The sequence below is a fragment of the Sciurus carolinensis genome, chromosome 8 (assembly GCF_902686445.1).
Source record: "Sciurus carolinensis chromosome 8, mSciCar1.2, whole genome shotgun sequence".
Lineage (NCBI taxonomy): Eukaryota > Metazoa > Chordata > Mammalia > Rodentia > Sciuridae > Sciurus > Sciurus carolinensis.
Genome location: NC_062220.1, coordinates 53679326 through 53695078, shown reverse-complemented (window position 1 = coordinate 53695078; position 15753 = coordinate 53679326). Strand labels below are relative to the sequence as shown.

General features: G+C 34.2%; 1 protein-coding gene across 15 annotated transcripts in view; it reads left to right on the top strand.

The window, feature by feature from the left end:
• Adam22 (ADAM metallopeptidase domain 22) overlaps window positions 1–15753 on the top strand; it is a 212192-nt gene that overhangs the window by 180601 nt on the left and 15838 nt on the right. For 2 of the 15 annotated variants that reach the window (XM_047562710.1, XM_047562709.1), the window contains exons 26-30: window positions 1565–1582; window positions 8673–8780; window positions 11188–11288; window positions 11639–11705; window positions 14040–14150. In XM_047562710.1, the coding sequence (XP_047418666.1) occupies window positions 1565–1582; window positions 8673–8780; window positions 11188–11288; window positions 11639–11705; window positions 14040–14150 (405 nt within the window). Of the gene's footprint in view, window positions 1–1564; window positions 1583–8672; window positions 8868–11187; window positions 11289–11638; window positions 11706–11877; window positions 13925–14039; window positions 14151–15753 lie in introns of those variants that run through there. The other 13 variants (XM_047562707.1, XM_047562706.1, XM_047562715.1 and 10 more) reach the window with 8 other exon arrangements.

Here is a 15753-nt window from a genome sequence, read left to right as displayed (position 1 = left end):
AAATAGAAAGGATAATTGATAGCTCAGAGGGTGTGATTTTCTGCCACCTACTGATGCAAGTGAATATTTCATTTTTTTTCCAATTTTGGAAAAATTTCCTGTTCAGAAAACCTGAAATTTGAACACTTTCCTATTGCTTGTAAAATTACCTGTGTTTATTTGTTGAAATAATCTACTTTTTGTTTGTTTCATTTGGGGTTTTACTCTTAAAATACACTTCTGAATATGTACATTTTGCAAGTTGATGAAGGAAAACAATAAATATTGTTTATATTGCAGTGTTCTCATAAATAATTTGAACCTAAATGATTAACACTTATAATGTTTCTAAATTCATTTGAATACGCTTAGAAATAGAATGAGAATTTGGAAATTTTAATAGCAGAATTAAACTAAGAAGTGTGTGATATTTCATGTATTCTCTTTGAAATTTAAGAGAAGATTTAGGGTTCAGGGGTTCATTTTTTCTTTTCTTAGTTCTGCTATTTAAACTTTCCACTCCTTCTTGCAGTCTTGGGGTGGGGTATAGCAGAAGTAGAAAATGAGAAATCCTCATCTGGACCTGTATGGCTCTAGTAGTAATCAGTTTGAGGGAATAAAAGCAAAATATGATGAATGGGAAGATACCAGGCTTATATTTCCCCCATCCAAAAGTTTCCAGAATGAAAACTAAAAACAAATTGGCACTTTTACCCTCCTGTTATGATCCTTATAATGTGGGTGGAATGGATCCATAGATGGAGGTGCCACAAAGGACATTCACATGGAGACATTATCCTTGATCTTAGAGGAACGAGTCCCAAATAACTCAGTCTTCAAAATATTCTAATTACATCAAGAGAGAAAGTTAACTGATATTGCACTACCACACCCTTCAGAAAAAAATTTTAGGTTTATTTTAGCATATGGCCAAATTAAAAAAGACTAAAAATTGAGTAGATATTTCCAATGTGATGCTTGAGTGAATAAGTAGTGATAACTATGGAGGTCCATAACAGCTGTGAATTAATTCACTTACTTATCATGCATGATGAAATAAAATGTTCTGGTGTGTATTTATATTTTCCTATTTGAAATTCTTAGGAACAGCTATAGTTGGGGGTTTGCATTCCAACAGGAATAAATTATGATTTTATTTCTATGAAAATACAATTTATGTGAGTAACTCAATTCATCAATTTTATTATTTAAATCAACATATATGTCTGGAAAACCTGTATTTAAAAACAGGATTAGAATTTTACTAAACATTAGAATATTACTAAGTGTTCAGTGTAGTACAATTGATGTTGTGGAAAGTTACCCCTTAAAGATTACAGCTTATTTATTCATTTTAAAATTGCAAACTATCTGACAAAATTGTCACCAGTCTGTTGGTGTGACCTTTCCTAATGACAAAGTGGAAATTTTATGTATATTCCCCATTTTAACTCTGCAATTCAGAATCTTCTAGCAAAGTCCTTTCGATGAATGCCAGAGCTTTTATGTTGAATGCTCTGTTAATGTGCTTCCATAGGTAACTAATTCTTGTGTTTTTCCCCTCTCTCTTCTTGTTCATGAAAAGAAACTATCGAGAACAGAGGTATGTGATGAGAATAATCTGAACATGTAACTGAAAGATTTAACCCCTGATTAGCATCATTGGAATTCATACATGCAATTATAAATCAAACTCACTTTATTTTTATTCTACATTGATCTTGATTTTTCATGATATTGAAAAATTTTAATTGTGTTATTTTTATCGTAATATATGTACAGAAATTAAATTTTTCCATCAATAACAGACTTCCTTCATGTTAAGTTGTCATGTTTGTTTACATTAGTTTATTGACTTTTCTTTATGTTTATGATACTTCTATTGCCTACTATCTGAGGGAATTTATTTTTCCTTTGTTACTGTTGATACATTAATAACTTCCATTCATAAATAACAAGTTTATTTGACCACAATGTAGCTATCAGGGGAATGTTCTGGCACTTGGTGAAAATGTTATTTGTGCATGAGAAAAAAAAAATTTGTACTGGTTCGGTGATCACACAGGTAGTTAAAGAAGGAATTTGCATAGGTGGAATCTCTGTCTCCTGTACTGTTTTAGAAAATAAAAATGCCCACAGAGAAAGATATTCAGCATAACTTTATAATCCATGCTTTGGTAACAGTATAAAAAGAGTAAAAGGCATTTGTGTTGTTCTATAAGAATTGTTGATTTTATCTAAATTGCCACACAGTATTGGGGCATACTATTTACTTTTCACATTTTAAAAGTTACTATTAGCTATAGATTGAAAAAATCAAAATGTTGTCCTGGAAATGAATAACTCAGACCAGGTCTTGTGTGTCATACAGTATTCAGTTTTGCATTCAAGGTATCTGTGCAAATTGCTACCTACATATCTTTTTCCTTTGTTCCATTACATGTCTGTAGCAGGTTAGTAATAAGGTATAATAAATGTGGCAGTACTTTTTTAGGTTCCAACCACAACTTTCATCTTTTCACAAATTGAAATTTTAAACTTTATTCTTCTGTTTCCTTCTACTTTGTAATCTAAAACCTCTATAGGACTTTACCCATAAATATCTATAGAATATCTGCAACTCTAAGGTATCCACAAGGTACCAGTTGAAATTCTGATCATTTAGCATAGGTTTAGGAAATATTGACTTTGCCCTGGAGTAACTAATACATCATTAATAAAAAAAAAAAAAAAGTGGAACTAAGACAAAATTGATTAAATTTTGAAAACAACTAGATTTCTTTGTGACATGTATTAAACTCTTCTTAAAAATATTTTTAGTTATAGATGGACATGATACTTGTATTTTATTTATATATTTTTATGTTGTGCTGGGGATTGAACCCAGTGCCTCACTTATACTAGGCAAGTGCTCTGCCACTGAGTTACCTCTCTTACCCCCTGTTTTAAACTCTTGTGTCTACAAGCACTTGAGTAGAGAAGGAGCCATTTAGACTTTTAGTTGGGTAGAAATTGATTAGTCATATCAGAAATCTAAGGTTGGTAGCTTTCTTCAGTGGAAGGCAGACTTTGGTTGATAAGATAGAGAATTTATGATTGAACTCTATTTCCATAGGAACTAAAGCAATAATGTAATACTATTGAATATATAAAAAGGAAAGCAAGATGTCTCAATTATGTAACAAGCAAAACCAAAAGAGTACTGTAAGATGTATTCTACCTAAGAATGCTATCCAGAATAAGGAAATTGCCCACACTTTATAAAAATGATTTGTTTAAAACTATGCACCAATTTTTTATTCTAACTCAACATATACATAGATACAATTTAAAACATTTCATAGTATGACTTTCCTGTATTTAATTTTCCCATCTCCTTGTGTTACTAAGTCATCATGTCATTGATATGACTACTCTTTTGGAATCTAGTACATGTTTTAAGAGTTGTCACATCTACAGTGGATATTTGTTTTATATATTTGATATATTCACCAAAACCATTTTTTTTGTCCTTTTCCATAACTAATGAATGTTAGACTTGTAAAATTATTCTCAAAATGGAGAATAACAGAATCGACTTAAATCAGGAAGTTGTAATATATAAGTATTTTTTGAAGGATTTTTCTTTCTGAAGATATATTAGGTTCTTTTTTTGTTTTGTTTAGTTTTGCAGTTCTAGGGATTGAACTTAGGGCCCATGCATGCTGGGTAAGTGCTGTACCACTGAGCTATACTTCTAGCCCTGACAGTACCTGTAATGATGGAGAAGGGGTCAGGCCAATGGAACAAAGCATGCATTAGGATATTTTCAGTCTTGTGAAATTATATGTAGACATTCAAATAAATATCTGCAAGTTCCAAAGGAGGACAAGAAGTAGAATTAAGAATTTTAGGTTGTTATTGTCTTAAATTAGGTTTTCCCTCGAGATTCTGTGGTGGGAGGAGCAATTGACAAGGAATTAAGAATCTAGTATGAGATGTTGAGAAATCACAAGTTTCCTCAACTCTAAAATAAAGTAGAGTTCTTTGTAATCTTTAAAGCATTATGGTAAAGAGAAGTTACCCGTGTGTGGTCTCTAAAGACTTTGTGTTTCTCTGATTTTAAATAAAAGAGGTGGATGTTGTTCTCAAAGAGGAAGGGAGCAGTCCTCAACCTGAATGAGGCCCACACTGAGCTGGTAAAGGGGTTGGTGAACACGCAGGCTTGCTTTGACACCAGATGCAAGATCTATAAAGTACAGTGTCTTACCATTTTCTTATCAAAAATGCCAAATTATGCACAACTTTCAAATTGTTTGAGAAGGCAGGCAAGTAATTCTGTAAATGAACCTGACAACCTGATAATTTTCCCTCCTGAGAATGTGTTCTCAAGGTTTTCAGTATATTAAGGTTTGTGTTGTCTGTTTACTCGCAAGCTTGACAAAAAGATGAAAAGCAAACTTATTTTCTTTCTTTTTGTTCACAAACTGCTTACTTAAAAAATAGAAGCCCTGTTCTAGGCCCAGAGGAGGCAGAACCCTACGCACATACAATCAGCTGAAACCTGTCAGTGTCATCTTATAAAGCGTAGAACCATGGAACCAAGGAGCATGCAGAAGCTCCTTTATTCTTTTTCTTCATAATTTCCAGGGGAAAAAAAACCTCCACATTTTTCGCTTGATGTTATTGTTTGTGTCATAGAATAATAACTTTAGAATTTAGCAGTTGTGTGGTTTGTGACAAGAATTATAAGTAGGTTTTAGTTTTCAGGCAGGTTTGCAAATAGAATAAGAAATATTAACCGAACTTAGATTTATAAAACATCCCTATTCAGCTGAAATTCTTTTCCTTTGTCTGAAATGAATATACATCACTATGATTGATGAAAAATAGAATATATTAAATCATTTTTCTGATCTGTGGTTTTACCTTAAGCAGTGTCCCCTTTCCCACCCCATTTCTTTCTTATTTTTTCTTTTACTTTTTCTCCTGTTTTAGGCACTTTATTTTCTGCTTATGGACTTCCTATCTTTTTTCCAAACCTTTCCTGGTTTCTTTTAATATTATTATCATTTCCTTGATATTTATACATCTGTCAGTGTGATTTGGTACACCTTGAACAATATTTCTTAAAATAGTAACAATAAGAGAGGCTCAGACACCAAGAAAACATTGGGAAGCATTTCTTTAAGCATTGAGTTAAGACTCATTTAAACTTTTTTCTTGATTTCTTTCATGTTGAGTAAGCATAAGGATTATCAAGATAAACATTAAAGATCAATGGAAGCTTTTAGGAAAGATCCGACTTCTCTTATAACAGGAGCACTAATTTGCTTAAAGACTTGGGATGATCCCAAAAATCTCCTTGAATGTTTAAATTTATAATGCTCATATGGCTAGATGATTTATGATTATAAACATATTATCTTCTGAAATAGAGTAAGAAGAGATAAATAATAATTAATAGTTTATATGAATCATCTCCTCCAAAGTCATTAAGTTATAGGCATTGGTCCTTGTGTTAGACGATTACCTTCAAAAAATGTTATTTAATGAGAAGCATCAATTCAAAAACAAAATGATATGAAAATGTGTGGAGAGGAAAAATAGGCAACCTGTAATTAACATAAGAAGGGCTGATCTTTGATGAAAAAGAAATTAATTACGTAGCATTTGTTTTGGTTATTGTTTACAAAGAAATCATGCACATGTTAAAATACTTGCATATAATAGGAGAAATATGAGGTGATTTTTCTATTATAAAACAGCACTAGCCAGGCCATCTACCATGATAATCACTTTCAAATTCAAATTTGAGGGAACATGAAAAATATTCAAAGTGTAAGAAGAAAGCCAAAAAAGCCAAAAAAGTTGTTTAAAAATGTTTTTTCGGGGGGTGGGTACCAGGGATTGAACTCAGGGGCACTCTACCACTGAGCCATGTTCCCAGCCCTGTTTTGTGTTTTATTTAGAGTCTCACTGAGTTATTTAGCACCTTGCTTTTGCTGAGGCTGACTTTGAAGTTGCAATCCTCCTGCCTTAGCTTCCTGGAGCCACTGGGATTATAGGCATGCACCACCAAACCCGGCTCAGTTTAAAATTTTAAGGGCATACTTTAGTTCATCTTTTTGATATTTTATAACAAATGATACAATGTTATTTTACTGATCATGGGGACCTAATATTCTCTATTCTCACTAATGCAAGAAGAAATAGGATTTTTTAAATGAATAATGAATATTTTAAAAAGATAAATTTCTGGACAATGAAAAATATTAAATATTATTCTTGAGTTTTTTTTTTTTTAACAAAATTTGAAACCTACCATTGACATTTACTGTATGAAAAAAGTTACATCCATTGCTTGTGGAATTTTCAGGAGAATGTGGAAAATTCGTTTCTATATGTTGGCGATTTTACAGGAAGGATAGATAAGAATCAGATGTGACCAGAATTGTTAAAGGAGGTGGTGCCCCAGAAGTATATTGAACTGAAATTCCCTTTCAACTTGACTGAAGCCCATGGTTTTTATGTTTATCATTTAGGATGTTTGTGCATTGTGTAAAAAATAACCATAACCACATGGAAGTTACATTGAAGTGGATGGTAAAACATTCTTAGTTAAAAGACAAAACAAAACTGGACTTCAATGTGGGAGGTAGTCCACCTGCACCTGCAGTATCAGCTCACTGCAGCCAGAAACCTGTAAAGAAAAGGTCATTTGGGGAAAGAAAGTAAAAGGGAAAGTTCAGTGTGGTTCTGAGCTCTTGTACAATAGCTTGTCTTTATTTAATTTGAATTTGTTGAGGCACATCTCAGCCTTACTAAGATCATCATTAAAGGTAATAGTGACAGAAGGAATATATTGGTCATCAGTATTATTATTGGACATATGCTGATGGAACATTCTATAGAAATATTTTTAACATTCTTATATGACACAGTAGGGAAGATTCTTCCTTGAGACAAAGTATAGAACTCTGATATTTTCAAGGACTTTTTTTTCTAAGTGTTGAAGGACTATGTTACTGATGTGGGATAAAACAGAAAATGACTCTGGAGATCAAAGATCTCTTTCATAGGAAAAGATATTGTTTTGTCATTACTATGAACACTATAAATATGAAGGCTTATGTATTTTCCCCATAAAATTAATGTTTCATAATAACCAGGAAAAAGCAAGGACAACTGTTATGAGCTGAAGTCACTTATAGAATTTAAAAATACTTTGGAGGAACCTATATGAAAAAATTATGGGTAGAATCAATCTTATAAACTAGTTAAGTGAGAATTCCTTTCTTTAGTTAAAATACAGAGAAGTAGCTTAAATCGTATAGTTAAAGTACATACATTTTATTTCTATTGAAAACTTTTTGAGATTTGTAGAGATGTGTTCACATATAGCATTGACATATTATGACATAGGCTGTTCAGTCATCAGAAAACAAATGATGGAATATTTTAAATATTTACAACAATATGGGAATCAATATAAACAAGAAGACATCTGAAAGTGGCATTTTGGGGTTGAAATTTAGCATCAGTAAGTAACCAAGCTTATCATGGTAACTAAGGAGAAACCAAACAGGAAAAGGAATTAGCAAATTTGTGCTTTTGTTGGAGATTTATTTAAGTGTAGCTCTGTTTAAAATTCTTAGTCTAGCACTAGTTTTTGCCACCTCCAGTGATAGCACTGGATGGACTAAGTCAGATTTGGGTGCAGTCATCTATTTGAGGGATGCACACTGGCAAATGATCAGATTAGCTACTGTGAGAGGGTTGACTGCAGGGGTGGGGTGGCTGTGTAAAGTTCCCTTAGGAGAAGTAATAAAAATCTGTGCCAAATTTGTGCCAATTTTAGTTTGTTCAGAGAGAGATGCGTGGGGTTAATATCAGTGCAGATGAAACAGGCTGTCTCTGTGGTTCTCCTACCACAGTGGAGATGGAGGACTGTCACTCTCTATGTACCTACAAATGTCCTTCCATAGTCTCCACAGAAATTCAGTTAACTGTTCAACCCTTTCTTCCTCCTACTAAATGATTTCTCTTCATGTATTCAAGTGTACAATTATAAAATTACCTTTTTGATTCAACTTTTGAATCTTCTTTTAAAATTTTTTCTTTTAAATGAACAATGAAGCTCCAAATTGAACATTAAATTCTAATAAGGATTTATATGGATTCAATTGTAGAATAGCTTAGAAATCAATCCTTTGAAAATTAAATCATTTTTGCATTCATTATATTATGTTTACAAATCATGAATAGTTTATTCATTATGGTGACAAAAAAAAAAAGAAAAAAAGAAAATCCAATTGCTTTGTCTAGTTAAGAACTGCCCTACTATGTATCCTTTAACATCAATTTTTTAAAAGACAAAACCTCAACTAACCTCTCCGAATATAAAGAAGTTGTAGCAGGAAAAACAAAAAAACAAAAACAAAAAACACAAAACCCTCATCTTCCCATGTTTTCCCTCTCAAAGTGTGGCTTTATTCATCCAACCTATAAAGCTTTTGGTGCTCCTATTTCTGACCCCAACAGTCAGAATGACTTTAATTTGTCACATTTATAAATAATCTTATGTGTTGTTATAGATTTGATTCATGTAGATCATTATCCCCACCTCTCTTTTTCCTGAAATAAGATTTGTATATGTCTGTGTTCATGTGTGTGTCTTGTTTTCTGACTCTGAAATGTTTATTATGCCTTAGACAGTCACCCCAGGGAGATTATGTAAAAAAGCCTGGAGATGGCGACTCTTTTTATAGCGACATTCCTCCTGGAGTCAGCACAAACTCAGCATCTAGTTCTAAGAAGAGGTCTGCTTTTCTGTCGCATTTTCAGATTTCTACCTGTTCCATCACACATTATTCCATTAGTCAGAACATTTCATTATTTTGCAGCAGGTTTGATTACTTCTTCCTTCTTTCTTGAATGTTGAAAAATAGTATCCTTTGTTCTTTGATTACTCTACTTCAAAATGCCATATGCTCAAAACCACTTAATCTACAGACCATCAGGCCACAAAATTGAAACAAAACAAAATAAAATAAACAAAGACTCTAAATCTGTTTGGAAACCTCAAGGTTTTTCAGTCTTGTTCTTATATAGCTTAAGAAACCGTGCATAGTACTTAATAATATTTTGAATGGTGAGCTTTATGTCATGTTTGGTAGTCAAAGAAAAAGGTTACTGTCATGCTTCAATAAAAGCAGTTAACATAAATTGGTAATATAAGTGCTGCATTGACTATTTTTTAATTTTATATATATATATCAAAGCTAAGCTCGCTGTGAAACAAAGATTGCTTCTCTGTGAATCATGTACTTGAATATTATGATTTTGCCTTTTTTGGAATGATTATTTGCAGATTTTATAACTTACACCTTAGTTGACAAATTAATTTAAGTATGCTTAATAATTGCCTGATTCTATAATAGTAGAGGTGGGATTTATTTATTATTTATGCCTTGAACTCTAATGATAATATTCCTATCCTAACATCTTAAGGTGTATGACACCACTTCAAATTCTGCATGCTTTATAATTGCTTGAAAATAAATGCATAGAAGAAACAAATAGTTGGAATGTTAGGAATGTTAGTAGGGAGTGAGACATCACCACATTGAAGGAAGCTAAAATATTCTTGTGGAAGAATTTCTTTAACTAAAGAAATGGAGGTAAGGGAAAGGAAAAAAAGTCTGGTAGCCCTACTCATGACTTCGAGCACATTTGTTGCTTTGCAGTGTGAGGATGAAATGGCTAATTTATTGAGAGGAAGCTGGTCTCTTCTGGTATTCTAGAGAGAGTGAATAATTTGCAAAAATTCTGCAGTGTGCTCAGTCTTTGTAAACATTGATCAGAAAGGAGAGTAGAAGGAGTTGGTAAACTCTATGTGGGAACTCTATGTGGAACTTTCCTGAGCATGAAGGATAGTTTTCACGTAGATGACACTTCAGAGCAAAAGAAGAAATGCTAGTTTTTGACCCACAGAAGGATGTTTTAAAATTTTTACTGTTTTAATTTACTGAGGGCTTGATGGCTAAGAAAAGAAGATGACAAACATCTACTTGAATTATCTCATTATATAAGTATTTTCTTGGTCAAATGCAAAATTTTATATAACATAGAAAAAATAGAGAAATCAGTGGGTTCCAGCAGAATTTCAGTTGTCCTTTCATACAAAATATGAATCATTCTCTAAGTAGCAAATCATGTTGAAAAAGTTCCAACCTAAAGCATTAATGTGTACCAGTTGTGCTGAGTTCCATGTTTTCACTCATTAGCAGAAGATACCTTTTAAAATAGATATTATTAGCAATTAACCAGAATGACACATGAAAAAGATTTTTAAGTATAGAATTATTTTTCAAATATCAAAAAAGAGCTTGAAATATCCATTTGAACTATTAGAAAATTTTCAGTGAGTTATTATTTTTAACCAGTTAAAAGCATATCCAACTGTTAGACATTTAAGTATATGTAATTTGTCAAAATTCTTTTGTTATGTGGTACAAGGTAGGCATGTAAATTTTCTTCCTGTAGATAATTCATTTAAAGATGGTAGGACACAATTAGTAGAAGAACTCAATGGTACATGGGCTTTATGAGAAAGAGTTCCATGGTAAACATCTGATTTCGGTTCAGTTATTGAACAATTAACTGAAATGTACTATACTTCTTCGGACTAGATTTGTGGAGAAAAATGCCAATTCTCAGAAAGTAATTTTATTATTTAAGAAAACTAAATATTACTTTGATAAAGGTTAACCAGGTTCAGTTAAGCAAATCTTAATGTAATCTCTTGGAAGTCCATGTTCGCATAATATTGGAATGGAATCCATTGCTTTACAATTAAGAAACATCTATGGTGGGACCCCATTATAAATGCTGTTGCTGGGGTTATGTAACTGAAATACACAGTGAATTTGTCATTTATGGTTGCTGTGTTCTGGGGCGGGTAAATTGGCTTACATTATGTCCTGATACTTTTCATTTATAGACTATTGTAATGGGGTTCCATTGTATTTGAATTTTCTTAAATTGAATGTTGTGTATTTCTGCCTTTTTCATGAAGACTTTCATGTTCTCGTCATTCTTTCATTTCAGATTTTTTTCTTGATTTATTTTACTTAATGCACAGTAATGCTAAGAAATTTTGCTTACTGATTTCAGAACATTCATTTGATACATTTTTGAACAATATGTAAATACTTTGAATTTCAGGTCAAATGGGCTCTCTCATTCTTGGAGTGAAAGGATTCCAGACACAAAACATATTTCAGATATCTGTGAAAATGGGCGACCTCGAAGTAACTCTTGGCAAGGTATAAGGACAACATTCTGAATTCATCTTCTAGACCCAGTCCAAGTTTTATATTCTGTGCTCCCTGGGCGTAAAGATATATACTTTCCTGTAAGCTCTTTAGCTCTTCTCCCAACAGAGAGGAAGGTATTTGGAATGAGAATCTAGTTTTGTTTTGTTTTCCATAGATGGAAATGATAGGATTTGTTAGCACCAGTGTACTGGACCCTTTGGGAAGGCTGTACTGTGTACAAAGCCCTGCCTTCTAGGGTGGTGCTGGTTTTGAATTACACCCATTTGAAATACTGTACAATGAGTGATGGAACAATCATTTATTTATTTGGAAATCTAGTTATAAACCATCTTTTTCAGGTAATGTGGGCGAAAACAGGAAGAAAATCAGAGGCAAACGATTTAGACCTCGTTCTAATTCAACTGAGTAAGTCTGAACCTCTAATGGAAAAAGGCACTTCAAGGTCCTTGGTGATTAGTATCAAATGTTAATTAAGCAGATCGTCAAAGAACAGTAAACCCTGCTTCTGGTCTTGGTTTTGTCTTTTAAATTCTTTTTGCCCTTTAAAAATTAACCATGGCTTTTCTCTTTTACATAGGCATCTCCGCAACTGTGCCCATACCAATATTCACTGCTAGTGGGGGGCTCGCCCTTGCTGTGGGCCTTTCCCTCCAGTCACTTGCCATTGTGGTGTCTTGGTTCCCTTTGAAGGGAATTTTGATAACATTCCTTTCTTCTCATCACCTGGGGTCCAGCCATTTCAGAGAGTCACCCTTCTTCTCCCCAATACTCACACAGCCTGGAAGCATCAGGGAAAAACTCCCACCAAACTAGAGCATGATGGTGCTTAGGTCTGAAACCACCGCTCTGAGGTCTTCATGGCTGAAATCTAAGCATTCTCTCAGACTAATGGAATCAGTTTCCTTTTAAATTTTTCTTCTGAGGACATTTAAAAGGGCATTTACCTAAACTTGCTCTTTAACTGAATCATTGTCATTAAATGCAACATTATGCATTTTTTAAATGATAGCCACATTTTTGTTTTTTTAGTGGAGTGGGGTTGGAAATTATATTTAAAGTCTTTTATAATGAAGTAAACACCATGCACTTTTTTGTTTGTTTTTCCATGTAAGAAAGTACAATCAAAACAAAGCTTCCTTAAGCCTTTATCTCCCTTCATGGAATGAGACACACGTTTACTATCCTTTTGGACCCACCTTGCTACTTGGTTTTAATTACTTGTGCTTTTTAAAGCCACCCAAATTTTTCCACTTATTTTTCACTGTAGTGGTAGTTATTATCCCCAGAATCTCTACTGCTTCTTCATGCCTTAATATTCAAAAAGTCTGAATAGCAGGTATTTGCTAACTGCTCATCAGAAACTTATGATAGCTTTTTCCATCATATACCCTGCCTTTTTCAGTCTAGGAATAATAACATTGCCTTGAAATTTGGACCTTCCACCTGAAATATATTGTCTTGTAAGTGACTTATCAAAGTTTACTGGAGGATCCTTAACCTTAGAAGCAATAGACAATTTCAGATGATACCATTGCATGGTCCAGAATGGCATCATAGAACTCCATCTTAAGTAACTAATCTGTTAGAGTTTATCTTCTGCATTCCCAAAGCGCTTGGATGCTTTAGGGCTCATTGTGGATAAACTCTTCTTGGAATGTTATTTGATTTGTTTTGCATGAGGCCACCTGGTAAGAGCTCCTTAGCTTCTCAGTTGCTCATAAAAATACAGATAAAATTGTAAAATATTCGATAAAACTTCCTCTGTATATTATTTAGTGTTCTAATGGTTTTTTCCTATAACAAGGCTTTGACAACTCCCTAGTTGGGACACAACTGTTCCATAGTATGTTAAAGCTATGAATTTAGTACCCAAAGAACATTTGGTGTTTAGCAATGTTCATACAATATTTCCTAGAGCAATCACTTATTTTTTTTTTAATTTTGTGTAAAATTTCCACCCACAACATGTGATGAAAATTATAAAACTACTGATAGTCTTTGAGAAATCTTGCTATGAGATAATTCAGTTATAATATTTAATAAGATGTCACAATAGAAACATACAGAGAAATATTAAGGATTCCCTCATATTTTTCAGCCTCTTCTACTTGTGGTTTCATGACTAATGTTAGTTAAATGGAGCCAAGTTAGTAATTACTATTCTCCTATATCTTCTCATATGGGAATTGTCTCTCTATATATACACACATTTATTGTACTTATTTAGAAATAAGGCTTCCTGGACTGGGTATGTAGCTCAGTGGTAGAGTGCTTATTTAGCATGCATGAGGACCTGGGTTTGATCCCTAGCATCACAAAAAGAAAAAAGGAATCCTGATACATAACCTCTCAAGAATAAGTCTGGCAAATTTTTTATGCTTTCCATATGTAATTAATCCCATTTGCTTCTGATATAGTAATGCCATTTGTGTGACCATAAAACAGCAGAATGACCCCAGGAAAACATCTTTTGTTTTATTTCTTCACATAAGAGGTATTTCAGGTGCATTATTTCAAAATTCCCTTTAGTTACTTTATCCTCCCAAAAGATGATGAAAAATTGGGACAGAAATTAGAACATGCACCACAAATATAAGCTTGGCTCATTAAAAAATAAAATGTCCTCATTTGTTATATTATTTTCCTACTCAAAGCTCTTGCATCTTCCTCACTGTTGTACATGATATAACATTTTTTTTTTTTGGCTTAGACTTTGTATTATATATTGTGTTTTTACAGGAGGGAGCCCCAAGCACCTGAGCCTGGGCACTCCCTCGCCCAGACAGTCCCATCCCAAGGCATAAGCCCAGGGGGCTCTGACAGCCCCCAGACAGGGAGTCTGGATCACAGGTCAGTCTCACCTGCCCCTTTACTCTGGGCTGCCACTTAGTCTCCCTCTAAGCCCCTTCCTTGGCTGAGAACAGGGTCATTTGATCTTTGGCAGAGCCCCCATGTCTGCTCGGAGGTGCTCCTGTCCAGCCAGCACCAGCTAAATTTCCTCTGCCTTTCCATCCTGGAGAACGTACTGAGCTCTCCTATCCCGTCTGATGCATTTTTTTTTTTTTTTGCATGTTGCGCTACAAGCCAAGTGAAAGCACGTAGGCAGGTTTATTGCAGTTTGATAAAATCCCATCACTGCAGCCACCATGACCTAGGGATGTTAGGAAGCCTACTGTGAAGGCACTTTCACAGGCAGGTCCCCAGAAGGACCAAACAATTTGGAGTTCTCTTCAGTGGCTCTGGTGACATGATCTCAGCCTTCTGAAATGCTCTCTGAAACAGAGGACGACGTCCATCAACTGCAAGACCAACCATGCGGTTGTAGCTTTCATGGAACCACCATAGTACCAGCCCTTTGAGTTTCTAAGGTTGTCAGTGAAAGGAACAAATGACTCCTCCAGAAGTGGCTGTCTGCCTGTGGGCGACTCAGTTTGCTGTGTGGCTATGTTTTACCTGATGACAGCTGCATGGGCTTTCTCTACAGTTTTCCCCAGGCCAGAGCATTCACAAGCCTTCATCAGTGGCTGCACTTGCTTTTTGACTTTTTCTTTTTGTTCAGAGTCTCGGTGTTAATCTTTATGCAAGTTTTCATTGGCTATCTCTGCAAAAAGTGCAAGTTGGCAATGGTTGTGGCTAAAGGCAAAGTTAGTGTGAGTTGCTCCTGAATCAGGAGACCTTATCTTAGCAAAAATGGTCTTACAGGTATAAAAATGCTGCAAAACCCTTCTCTCAGGAGGGAATCATGATGCTGTTTTGTGGAGCACCTTGGTTATAGCTAAAAATGAAAAAAAGCACTATGGAAGAATAACCTGATTTTTTAAAGTAACTGGAAATGTGATTTTGGTCTAAATATATTTACAAACAGCTCAAAAACTAAAGGTGGAGGAAAGAAGCAAATGTTAAATAAAAACAAACAGTGTGTTTTTTTAATTTCCCCTGGTTCGTTTCCACATAACTTAAGTTTTATAGAGCTCAGATCTTCATTGCCTATCGTATCTCTAGAAGTTACTTTTTAAAAGTGAAAACTCATTAAATCCTCCAAATTCTTACAATACTGAATGTATTAAATCTATATTATTTTACAAGGGCAAATTCTAAGGGGGTGTTTTTGCTTGGCCCCCAGGGTAAAAATAAAAGGAAACTCCAGGTGAAAATACAACTATGCCTCCAACTTTGCTGCCTTTAATGTTTGCATAATGATTCTGATGGAGTAATTGCCACATCCATCCTTCAGGGAAATTCTCACTATGGTCATTATTATTCTCTGGAAGTCATTCACACAATTTACCATCAGACACTTGGAAGGCAGCTCTGAAGGCCATTATCTTAATGGAACCATGGACACTTCAATCTGGAATGCACTGAGGAGGAAGGAACTTGTGGCCACAGCTAAATTACTAAACCCAGTTTCAAGATCATGGAGGCCTGTTTAGACCACACTTAAAGAACTTTG